Source organism: Sorex araneus, chromosome 1, assembly GCF_027595985.1.
Source record: "Sorex araneus isolate mSorAra2 chromosome 1, mSorAra2.pri, whole genome shotgun sequence".
NCBI classification, from domain to species: domain Eukaryota; kingdom Metazoa; phylum Chordata; class Mammalia; order Eulipotyphla; family Soricidae; genus Sorex; species Sorex araneus.
Window position 1 is genome coordinate 225,829,084 of NC_073302.1, and position 13,073 is coordinate 225,842,156.

At 45.0% G+C, this 13,073-nt stretch overlaps 1 protein-coding gene and 1 non-coding gene across 2 annotated transcripts in view; one reads left to right on the forward strand and one right to left on the reverse strand.

The window, feature by feature from the left end:
- The window catches only part of MIPEP (mitochondrial intermediate peptidase), a 188,627-nt gene that overhangs the window by 21,875 nt on the left and 153,679 nt on the right, over window positions 1-13,073 (forward strand). Inside the window, exon 6 of the mRNA XM_055136792.1 lies at window positions 12,502-12,684. Within this exon, the coding sequence (XP_054992767.1) occupies window positions 12,502-12,684 (183 nt within the window). The remainder of the gene's footprint in view (window positions 1-12,501; window positions 12,685-13,073) is intronic.
- Window positions 7,154-7,260, reverse strand: LOC129401227 (U6 spliceosomal RNA). The gene has a single exon (XR_008628159.1). It is a non-coding gene; the product is annotated as a U6 spliceosomal RNA (small nuclear RNA).

The following is a 13,073-nucleotide window of genomic DNA, read 5'->3' on the forward strand; positions in this document are numbered from 1 at the left end:
TGAGGCAGCCGGATCCAGCTCTTTTTTGTTAAAGTCACACCCAAGTGCTCTTGGGGACCATTCTTGGCAGTGATTGGAGGACAGTGGATCAGACCATCAGCTGACCATCATCCATGTCCACCGTACCTGACCATCAGCTCCAGGGATCAGACCTGGAGCTCCCACATGGCAGAGCACATGTTCCAGCCCTTTGACCACCTTCCTGGCTTCCCTCCCCACCCCATTTTCCACAGTGAAATGTTTGAGTCAGGTCACATTTTTTTTCTCATTTCCAGTCCTGTCTCTTAGTTACTAGGCCTTGGGATTGTTTTGTAGGGCTTTTCCTGCATTTGTCTGCGTCTCCAAAACAGCTCACCCTGATTCTTATCACCTTAAAACTGGACAACTGGACTGTGCCAGAAGCCTTCTGGTCACAATTAGCATGATCCAGCATTTGCTGTTGTTTATTTCCTTCTTCCCTTCTCTTTGTTTTTGCTGTTGTCATTGTTGTTCCAGTGATTTGGGGTCACACCTGCTTGGCTGCCTTGTGCCTCCAGTAAAGATTGTGATCTGGGTGTGCTTGGGGTGTAGACCGCAGCACCAGTGGGATTGCTCTGGACGTGCTGGGCCGTGTGGCTATGTTTGTGACCTCAGGCCTGAAGGGCGGGTACTCCCTGAGTCACATCCACTTCTCTGTGGTTGGTTACAGTGCAGGCTTCTCAGCAGAGCCTCCTAATTCATAGCTTGAGGCTGGCAGTTCATTCTTCCTGGTCTACTACACAGTAACGGGGCATCTCTGTGGTATCAGGCAGAGGAGACTCTCCCCTCCAACAAACTCAGCAGCTTTCTGCTGGCTGATCTGACCTGATTGCACGTCAGAATCTTTTCCGCAAACTGTGGTTGGACTCTCACTCTGCCCACAGCCTTCCTGTGACTTTGGCCTTCCGGAGGTCTGAGTGGCAGTTCCCGTCTGAGAGAATTCACACTGTAGTGTCTTCCCAGCTCATTCACCTGGACCTGTTTTTAATTTTTTACATTTTTAAAATTAATTTTTTTGTGGGTTTGTGTGTGTGTGTGTGTGAGGGGGTGTCCTACAACTCCTTGCTTTGGCAGCTCCCAGGTGTGTTTGTCCTAAATATTTGCTAGGCCTTCATCTTCACCTTTACCTTCACACTCCAGTGTCCACGAAGCTTTGATTTAGTTCTCCTAGTAGAATTTTGTCTTCATCTGAACTCACTTTTTGTTTATTTCAGTTGCTTTGATTTGAGTTTATAGTCATTGTGTCACTTACCTAAGTTTTAGGGCTCTCCAGTACTGAGAGTGTAGACCATGTTTTCCAAATTTCATACCAGTGTTTCATTTTTTTTTTGGTTTGTAATCTTATTTGTATTTCTTTATTAATTTTTCAGCCCCAAACCTCCTCTCTCTTTCCTTCCCCTGTGTCTTAATTTTATTATCAACATCCACTGCTTTATCTTTTTGTTGTTTGTGCATCAATTCTATATCCGTATGTTACAAACATGGATTAAATCATCCAAAACTTGTCTTTTTCCTTATGCCTTATTTTACTTTTCATAATCCACGCGTGCCCCTTTCATTTTGTGCAAATGGGTACTAACCCATTGTGTAGTTGTGGGTCTTCTTTATCCATCCACCAGTTGCTGGACACTTAAAGTTGCTTTAGTTTTGTAAAACAGTGCTGCGTGAAAACTGGTGGATATGATATTTTGTTTTGATGTTTTCTTACTCTTTGATTAATACCTCCCCCAAGTAGAAAAGCTGGATCATAGGGAAATTCTACATTTAGCATCTCTTAAAAATTTTGTTGATTAATTAATCTTGGGGGCTTGAACCACACTTGGATGTTTGGGGCTTCCTTCTGGCTCTGTGTTCAGGCGTCAGGCAGCGGGTGGTTCAGGGTATCCTGTGTGGTGCCGGCATTGGCTGGCTAGTGCTTTATGAAGACTGGGTCACTGCTGACTTCCCTTCTAATACTGCTTTGTTGTACCCCACACGTTCAGATTACTTGTGTTTTTACTTCCACTGGTCTCTGGGCATTTCTTTTTATCCCCTTAGGTTTCTTCCTGGTGGTTACTGAGAAGCTTATTGTTTAGTCTTCACACATTGAGACTTTAAGTGATTTTTATTTATTTATTTTTATGTGGTTGATTTCTAATTGTATAACTTTTTTTTTTTTAATTTTTGGGCCACACCTGGCAATGCTCTGGGGCTACTCCTGACTCTGCACTCAAGAATGAATCTCCTACAGTCAGTCTCCAGATGGGAGTGCTGGGGACTGACTGTAGGAGATTCCAGAGATCTGACCTGGGTCAGCTGTGTGCAAGGCAAGCACAATGTACTATTGCTCAATGACATTTTGATGAAAAAATAATTGGAATATTTTGTAGTTTTTTTAGGTCCCAGCTTATGCCTTGTCTATGACAAAGTTTTATGTAAACTTGAAAAAAATGTAAATTTAGCTGTTTTGATGTGACATTCTACGAATGCCTAGTAAGCCTTTCTGTCCAAGTTTGTCTATTTCTGTTAGTTGCCCTGTCCATAGTTGTAGGTGGGAAGTTAAAGTATCCTGTTTTTAATGTCATATTACTTTGTATGTTAGTAGTGCTTTATGTACTTTTGTGCTCTTTCATTGTCACATCTATGTGCATAAGCATGAAGTCTTGTTTTTATTTTGCCTTGTGAGTGGTGCTCGGGAAGCCGGGGGCCTTTTCCAGTGGGCCTTTTCCAGTGGGCCTTTTCCAGTCATTCTTTTTTTTTTTTCTTAAATTTTAATTTTTTATCCAAACACAGTGATTTACAATGTTATTCACAATTGTGTTTCAGGCAGACTGTTTCAGCACCAGCCCCACCACCAGTGTCAGCCTCCCTTTACAGTGTCATTTACCCTATTCTGTTCAGCTATGTGTGGGTCCGAGATTAACTGCAGCTTTTGATCTCTTTCCAGATTTATTATGGGTCTCTGAAGCAAGGCCGGTAGTAGAACTTACACGGTTGTTCTAGAGTTGGTTCATTGGGGTGACTGCCAGTGCTTCCATGTGTTTTGGGAAGTGGGGGGAGGTAGCCCATCCCAACTCCCAGAAAGCCTGGAGATTTCAGTCACAAAACCCGCATACCTGAATTTTCAGCACATTATATCTTGTTGAGGTTCATCCTGAGACTGTGGAGTCAGGCCAGGGGTGTGGCGGCAATATTGGATTGTGAAAGCAAGTGGTTGTGGGGGGACTCTGCTTGGGCAGGCACCAGGCCAACCCATCCTCTTCTGATTTACCCCAGTCTGTTCAGCCATGCGCAGGTCTGAGATTAACTGTGGCTTTTGGTCTCTTTCGAGATTTATCTATGGGTCTCTGAAACAAGGCCAATAAATGAGCTTGTACAGTTGAGCCGGAGGTGGTTTGTGGGTGTGTCTCCCACATACCTAACTTTTGGCCATTTAATTTCTTGATAAACTTGACCCCAAGTTGTTGGGGTCTGGCCAAAGGCACAGAGGCAATTTTGGGATATCAGGAATCCAGAAGGCACCATCAGGCTGCTGATGCACTTGCCCGCAGGTACAGACTGACCTGCTGAGGGCACCATGCTCCCTAAGATCCTTAGCCCTTTCCCTTGTTACCCTCCATCCACTTCTGCTTGCTACCCCACTCAGTTCCTCTCCCTCTCTCTTCTTTTCCTTTCTATATTTTGGGGAATGGGTGACCGAGTTATCCTTTAATACTTTGCATTCCTTCATCTGGTTATTCTACAAATCCTAGATAAGTGAGAGCATCCTGTGTTTTTCCTTCTTCTGAACACTTAATACCATACCTTCGAGTTCCATCCAAGTTGCAAGGAATTGCATGATTTCATTTTTTCTTACTTACAGCTGCATTTATTCAATTGGGTGTTTGTATATCACATTTTCATAATCCACTCATTTACCATCGAACACCTAGATTGACTCCATATCTTAGATGTTGTGCTGAGTGCTGTAATGAATAATGGTATGCATACATCCTTGAGTGGATGTTTTTGTGTCCAGGGGATACTGAGAAGTGTAATTGCTGGATAGTATGGTGGTTCACTTTCCTTAGAACTCTCCATCCGTTTTCTCTAGGCTTGAACCAGACAACAATCTCACGAGTGGTGAATGAGCATTCTCCTCTCACCCTCACCCAATCCCTGCCAACATAGATTGTTCCCAGTATTCTTGATATGTGCCATTCTCACTGGCGTGATATGGTATCTCATTATAATGAGACTATATATAATGAGACTAGGCTTGATTTGGATTTCCCTGATAATAAGTGATATTTGACACTTTTTCATGTGCCTATTGGCCATTCGTCTGTCTTCTTCGGAGACATGTCTGTTCATTTCCTTTCCTCATATTTTCGAAATGGCATTTGGACTTTCTTTGTGATTTTTGATCTTTGTGATTGCTTTATTATTCCTCATATCAAACTGCTTGCGTTGAGTGCAGATATGTTCTCCTATTCATTTAGGTGTCTTTGATTTTAGCTCATGTTTCTTTTGCCATGACCCCTTCTAGTGACCGTTGGTCACCTGGACTGGGGTTTGATGTGAGTTGGAGGGTGCCATACTGTGTGGGCTTTGCTGCAGATCACTGCCACAGCCCTTCCCTGCTATGCCCCCTGATGCCGATCTGATGCCAGGAACAGAGCAGTCGGCTGCTACAGGGCATGTGCCTTAACCCCTCTCCCATCCTCTTGCTTCTCATTCAAAAGCTTTCTACAAGGTTTAGCCGCAGTTCTTAATATCTTTTTTAGTTGGAGATCTTTGTCATCTTACCTAAGTATGCTCACTTCTTGACCTATTCTTGGGCTGAGATCTATCTGCCTTTTAGATGTTTCCATTTTCCGGGCTGGGGAGATAGTGCAGCAGGTGGGGTGCTTTTCTCTGGTTTTTGTTTGGGTCCCTCCTCTGATCAGATTTCCCTGTTTTCCCATCTTTTTTTTTTTTCCTCCTGTGCATGCTATGCATTTAATGACGGTGTAGAGTGGAGCAGCTCTTTTTGTGACTCGTGTCACACGTGTGGGCTACGGACTGAGGCCCTGCAATGTTTACCTGTTGCAAGGTGGCTGCAGCCTGCACTGCTGAGCAAGGTCTGCTGTCCAAGCAGTGCCAAGCATGAAGGGGCTGCTTGGAGTGGGGATGGGGAACAGGCCTTCGGGGGTGGGGGCGGGGATGAGGGCAGGTCCTGTCCCTGGGTGGGAACAGGATTGACATCCCCCGTGGTGGTGTCCGCCAGGCTCCTTCCACAGTCCTGAGCATGAGTTTCCCAGTGCTGGTGTCCTGCTCCCTCCCTGGCCCTGAGCAACTTCCCTGCTGTGCACCTCGGAGCTGTCCTCTGGGTCTAGTGTAGCTCTGTGCTGGACCTTTGCAGGCCCAGGGGAGCTGTGCAGGGACGGTGCATCTGGACTGAGGGCAGGCTGTGGGCTCGCTGAGAGCCACAGACAGATACAGGTGGGAAAGTCTCAGAGTGTCAGTTCCAGGGGGGAAACTCCCCCTCTTTGGAGAGAATGAGTCATTCATATGCTTCGGAGCTTGACTTGAGGTCATAGTGTCTGAGGGCGGCAGTGACCAGGGTAGATGGGCCAGATTGTCCGCAGTGCTGTGGCTAGCAGCTGAGAGCTATAGGGGGCTTTCTTAGTGCCCAGTTTGCTACCTCCCCCTCCTTCTCCCCTTCCCCCACCCCAGCCTCAAGGTTTGAGCACTGGATGTGCACACCTGCGCTCATAGGCTCAAAGGGTAGCCTTAGCCTGGACAGGGCAGAGACACCAGGACTTCTGGCACACTGGGGCAGGGATGCAGGGGTGTCCGCCTGGCGTGTGGACCTGGCCATTGCCTCCTATTCCCCGGCTTGTGCTGTAACTAACCATACTGGCGCTTGCTGCTGCTCTCCAGGGTACTTGGTGGCTGGCATCGGGCACGTGTGCTTTGCCCTTACCCCCTGCAGCGTCTCAGCCCCCTGTCCATGTGTCTGGTCTGTTCTGGGCCAGGAGAGGCTCCGCTCATGTGTTGTCCTATCAGAGTCTCCCCTTGGGGCCTGGCCCGGCGCCCGAAGGGGTGTCTCAGGACTCAGACGGTTCAGCTAACAGTCACTGTGAACCCTCTGGGAAGCTGTGAGCAGAGACTAGGTCAGGGCTTCTCCACCTTTGTCCCACCATTTTTGGTTCTTCTTCTTGTGCCATGATTTTACATCCTGGGGCCCTGCCGGGGCCCTATAGGACCTGGTTGAGAAACACTGATCTTAGAGACTCGCATTACTATTTTGTATGTTTTCCGGGAAAGATAGTTTTGAAATTTGCTGAAGAGGGTCTCTGTCAGGGTCCAGCTCACCAGCACTGATTCTGCTGCTTTTCATCAATGTGTTTGTATGGGAAATTAGCTGCCCTTCCACAAACTTCAAAGCTGCAAGTGAAGAAAACTGCTAAGGGCCTTTCTGGTAACTGACTTCTGTCTCTCAGAGGCATGCTACTTGGAGAGCTAAAAGGAAGGTCTCTTGCACTTTCATTTTTATTTTGGTTTTCCGGCTGCTCCTGGCAGTGCTCAGGGGTTTATTCCTGGCTTTATATTCAGGAATCACTGTGGCGGGCTCGGGACCATCTGCGGTGCAGGGGATTGAACCCAGGTCAGATACACGAAACCCTAGTGCCCTGCCTGCCTTACTCTTGCACTTTGGCTAGTTTTTGGAAGGGGGTAAATGTCGAACCTGGTTATGCTCAGGGGTTACTCCCGACTCTGCACTCAGGAATTACTGTAGGTGTTTGCTGGGTCATATGGGATACTGGGTATTGAATCCCAGTTGGCCATGTGCAAGACAAATGCCTTACCTGCCATTCTATTGCCTTGGCCTCCTGTATTGCACTTTCTAACAAAGTAATCTTAAACTCGCCACACATTTTTTTTTATTTTTTATTTATTTATTTTTAATTTTTTATTAAGTCACCATGTGGAAAGTTACAAAGTTTTCAGGTTTAAATCTCAGTTATACAATGCTTGAATACCCATCCCTTCACCAGTGCTCATATTCCACCACCAAGAATCCCAGTATAGCTCCACCCCTCCCCCCACACCCCTAACCCCCCCCACGCCCCTAGCCCCCCCACCCTTAGCTCCCCCGCCTGTGTAAGTAATAAATTTCACTTTACTTTCAAAAAATATGGAACGCTTCACGAATTTGCGTGTCATCCTTGCGCAGGGGCCATGCTAATCTTCTCTGTATCGTTCCAATTTTAGTATATGTGCTGCCGAAGCGAGCACTCGCCACACATTTTAAAGGCTTCTATTTCTTTTTTTAAATTTCCAAATTATTTCTTAATTAAATTAAATTAACTGTCCCAGTGGACAGTTCCACAACGAAATTGAACACATCATATTCAATCAACGGCTTTGTCTGACCTATGTTGCTGTTGTCCCAAAATTCCAAACGGGATCAGACCACCGTCTCCTTCATGTGAAATTTTACTTTACAGAGCAGGGAGAAAGGGCCGCAAAGTTTTAAGAAGAGAACTCCCAGAACGACTACCAGCTGGGAACTCTTTGGTACTATTGCAACAATATGGGAAGATGCCACCATTGACAACATCAACTAGGAGTACAGTTGACTGGTTCAGCACTTCCATGATTGTGCGAGGAATGCAGAGAGAGAGAAAGCCACAAAAAGTCGCCTGTCTTCAGAAACTCTTGAGCTCATTCGACAAGCATGGTCTGGCACAAGCATCAGGCAATCACAAGCTAACATCCGAGCTTGCAAAACTGTGCAGAGAAGTGATAAAGGAAGACCTCAAAGAGAGAAGAGCAGCAGTGTTGGCTGATGCGGCAGAAGCTGGGAAAAGTATTCGAAACACCCGCCTGTCTTTTGCCAACTACAAGACCAAGATGACTGTCCTCCGACATCCTGATGGATCTATCACATCTTCCAGAAGGGCAATGGAAAAGGTTATCCATGACTTCTACTCAGATATCTTTGATAGCCACATCCACCTGCCCACATATCAAATTCTGCAGGATGGTTATGTCGTTCCCAGCGTACTCCCTTCTGAAATCCGACATGCCATTTCATCGGTAAAGACACGTACAGCACCCAGCCCAGACAAGGTCAGACCCGAATACCTGAAGAATCTGCCACCAGTACTTGTCAATAAACTGGCTCGGCTCTTCACACGCTACCTGTCTGTATGCAAGGTTCTGTCCCAGTGGAAAATCAGCAGGACCGTCCAGTTGTATAAGAAGGGAGACATCCATGACATCGGTAATTATCACCCGATCTACTTGTTGTTTGTTGTCTACAAGTTGTTCACTCAAGTCATCCTGAATAGGATTGGCAGAGCATTAGATGAAGGACAACCATGTGAGCAAGCCGGGTTCCGAAAAGCATTCAGCACGATAGACCATATCCACATGGTGACCAAGCTCATTGAGGTTTCGTGAGAGTTCAAGATGCCACTCTGTCTAACGTTTATCACTTTAAAGAAGGCCTTTGATTCTGTTGAAACTGAAATGGTCATCGAAGCCCTAGCCAAACAGGGCATTCAAACTCAGTACATCAGGATCCTCTGTGAGCTGTATTATGGATTCACCACCAGGATCTCACCATTCTCAAAGAAGTCATCATCGATGTAAAGAGATGGGTTTGGCAGGGTGAAACCATTTCACCTAAACTCTTAAGTGCCACCCTCGAGAACATCATGCGATGACTGGAATGGGAAGGAATGGGAGTGAAGATAGACAGTTGGCAACTACACCACTTCCGCTTCGCTTATGACATTGTTCTAATAACACCAAATATCAGCCAAGTGGCACAAATGCTGGGCAACTTTGACCGTGAGTGTGGAAAGATCAGACTAAAGCTGAATCTCAGCAAAACAATGTTCATGAAAAACAAACTGTTCCCTGACGTTACATTTGCTCTCAATGGAACGAACATCTCCCTATGCGGCAGCTATGTATACCTGAGTCGAGAACTCAACATGAGGAATGACTTGGTGCCAGAACTGCTCAGGAGGAAGAGAGCAGCGTGGAACGCCTTCAAGAGCGTCGAAGAAGTGGTTAAGAGGACAAAGAACCTCTGGCTCTGGGCATATCTTTTCGACTCCACCGTTCTTCCTGCACTAACATACGCCTCAGAGACATGGGCCCTACGCAAACAGGATGAGAATGCTATTTGGGTATCCCAAAGAGGAATCAAAAGAGCTCTGCTTGGAGTATCACGTTTCACTCAAGTGAGAGAAGGAATCCGGAGTACCAACCTTCATTGACGGTCAAGAATCAGGGATGCTGTGTCATTTGCCAAGGCATCAGAAATCAGATGGCCCGGACACGTAATGTGATTCAGAGACAATCGTTGGACTAGAGCTGTTACCGACTAGATTCCATGGGACATCAAAAGAACACGTGGCCACCCACCTACGAGATGTTCAGACTACTTGTTAAGACCTGAATGAATGGTTTGAGGCTCTTCATGTTCCTCGAGCGAGCCGATGCCATTGGACTATACTAGCAGGTGACAGGGACAAATGGAGACGTTACTGGTGCCTGCTCGAGCAAATTGAAGATCAACGGGATGACAAGTGATACAAGTGATTTTTGTTTTGGGGCCACACCCAGCATTGCTCAGGTATTACTTCTGGCTCTCCACAGAGGATCATTCCTGGTGGTGCTCCTGGAATCGTATGGGATGCTTGGGATCAAACCCAGGTTGGATGTGTGCAAGGCAAGCACACTACCATCTGTACTATTGCTCTGGATTCTTTCTTAGTTAATTTTAAAGGTCTCACATGAATAGCTTCAGAAAGCTATTTTGAAAGCTTCAGATTAATGGAGATACATGTTTTTGGAAGAGCATCTATTTAATAAAACCTCTTAGAACTCTTAGGGTTCAAACAATCACATATTTAATTGTGGACAAATGGTGAAATGGTGCCCTGAACAGATTGGTGAAGTCTGTAACTAATACAAGTTTTAAATTTTTTAGGTTATTTACAGGTAATATATTTTTTGAAAAATTTTTATTAAAAATAAACGCATTAGGAAGAGATTTTTGAAACTTTTTTTATTTCCAGTGCTTCACTTTTTAACTGTTATTCTGCCAGTTGCCGTTAGGTGGTGATAAATGGCCAGAAACAAAATAGGAAGATATATAGACTATAAGGATGGGAGGAATGGAAAACTTCTTTGGCTTCCCCCAAAAGCCTGAACATTTTAAATGGAAAAGTTTGGATATTCATATATAACCTTCTGTCACGCCCAGGTTACCCCAGCACCCAGGTCCCCTATGTCACCACTTAGGTCCCCCAGCGCCCAGGTCCCCCAGCTCCCAGGCCCCCTCTGTCACTGCTCAGGTCCCCCAGCTCCCAGGTCCCCTCTGTCACTGCTCAGGTCCCCCAGCTCCCAGGTCTCCTCTGTCACCGCTCAGGTCCCCCAGCTCCCAGGTCCCCTCTTTCACTGCTCAGGTCCCCCAGCTCTCCGGTGCTCCTCTGCCGCTGCCATGTTGGCATCTGTCATATCTGGTGGGTGCTCTTTGTCTTTGGATATTGCCACTGAATGGAAGCAGTGGGTTGCTTTCATTCTCCCTTTTCTGCCCAGTGTTTTGAAACTTACTGCACTTTCTGACTCTCCTTCAAAGACTTCATTTGAAAATAATTTTGGGGCCAGAGTGATAGTGGAGCAGGTAGGGCCCTTGCCTTGCTTGTAGCTGACCCAGGTTTGATTCCTGGGTTTGATTATAGTCCCCCAAGCCCTGCCAGGAGTGATCTCTGAGCAATACTGGTGTGACCAAAAATTGGGGGGGCGGGGGATGGGGAAGGGAAATAAAAAGAAAAGAAAAAAGAAGAATCCCTAAAATGTTTTAAAGCATCATGCATCATTCCTTCCTCCCCTTTTAAATTGAATCTCCATGAGATACACAGTGACGGAGTTTTGATTGGCTTTTAGTCACACGATGTTCTAGTACATCCTTTCACATTTGCACATAGTGCACATTTCTCACCACTAATGTCCCTAGTTTCCCTCCTGCCATCCCCCCTCCAGCCTACCTTTATGGCTGATACTTTTCTTCTGTCTCACTCTCTCTCTTTACTTTTAGGCATTGTGGTTTGCATTACAGAAACTGAAAATTTATCATGCATATCGCTTTATCTCCTTTCAGCACCCAGATTTTATCCAGAGTGATCATTGTCATATTGGTCCCTTCTCTATCCTAACTGCCTCTCCCTCTATCCCTTGTGGCAAGCCTTCAGCCTCCTGATCCTCATTTCTATTATTATTGGGTATTAGTCTCATACTATGCTTTTTCATATTCTGCAAATGAGTGTGGTCATTTTGTGTCTGCCCGTCTCCCTCTGACTCATTTCACTCAGCATGATACTCTCCATGTCCATCCATGTATAAGCAGATTTAACGACTTCGTTTTTCTTAGAGGTTGTGTAGTGTTCCATTGTGTAGACGTACCATAGTTTTCTTTATGCACTCATCTGTTCTCAGGCCCTTGGGTTGTTTCCAGGTTCTGGCTGTTGTGAACAGTGCTTTAAGCATCATTTTTAATTAGCTCACTCTTCTCTGACTCACTTAAGAAGATGCCTTAGAGTGCCGGGAAGTCTATACTTTTATCATGTCAACTTCCAATGTTAGTTATGCATCCTAGTCAAATAATAGAGCTCTGATAGTTATGAAAACCTTAAAGCATGCTGCATTAAAAACTAAAGGACAGGGGCTGGAGCAATAGCACAGCGGGTAGGGTGTTTGCCTTGCATGCGGCCGACCCGGGTTCGATTCCCAGCATCCCATATGGTCCCCTGAGCAGCGCCAGGGGTAATTCCTGAGTGCAGAGCCAGGAGTAACCCCTGTGCATTGCGGGGTGTGACCTAAAAAGAAAAAAAAAGTTAAAAACTAAAGGGCAGTTTATATCTTGGTATCCAAATAGAATTAATGCTATATATGGCATATTACATACATATGATAGTATGTTCAGTATTAATTTTGTATAAAATTTTATTTTTTAAAACATTTATTGATCCTTCATCTACATAGATTGCAAACTTTGTTATAAAATTTTATTTTAAATGTTTTTAATTTTTTTTTATTTTATAAAGTAGTTCACAATATTTGATTACATTTTACATTCAAACACCAACTTCACCACCATTACACCTTTCCACCATCATATTTTGGGTGTTTCCATCCTGATGTCCAATCCCTGACCCAAAGCAAAACCGAAATAATATGTTTTATATTGTTTGTTACGGAAAACCGCTGAAAATGCTGCAAAAAAATACCCTTAGAGTAATGAGTATGAAGATTGTTGCATTTTACCCAGGGACCATTAAGCCCTTCTATAAGAGATCATTAACATGGTACCTTGGGGGGAGGGCTCTCACTTGCCCCTCTCTGGGGTGCCCTGAGTGAAACAGCCTGGTGCGAGGTCTGGTGGCATGGTTATGGCGAGTATCATGTTATGCTCTATTTTAAATGGTTTTGAGTAATTTTCACTTCTTGCACTTATAGCGTAAAAGAGCAGTGGACCTGAATGTTAAAATATTGGATCTGAGCAGTACATTTCTGATGGGAACCAACTTTCCCAACAAGATTGAGAAGCAGCTCTTGCCTGAACACATCCGCCGGCACTTTGTCCTTGCTGGAGAGCACGCAGTAATAGATGGCCTACATGCAGAAGCCCCCGATGACTTGGTATGTGATTTCCATTTTCTCTCAGCTCTCACATCTTACCTGCTTGCCAGTGCTGTTTGAGCCTCAGACTCAATGATGATAGATTTATTTGTACCTTTAAAAGTGTTACTAAGTCCTAAACATTTCATATGGGAACTTTAATTCTATAAATGTATTTAATAACAAAAGTAGTTTATGTATAAAGAAATCATTTAAGAGTATGATAAATGTTCGCAAATGGATTGACTTTTTTTTTTTTTTTTTGCTTTTTTGGGTCACACAGCGATGCTCAGGGGTTACTCCTGGCTCAGTACTCAGGAATTACTCCTGGCGGTGCTTGGGGGACCATATGGGATGCCGGGCATTGAACCCGGGTTGGCCACATTCAAAGCAAATGCCCTCCCATTGTG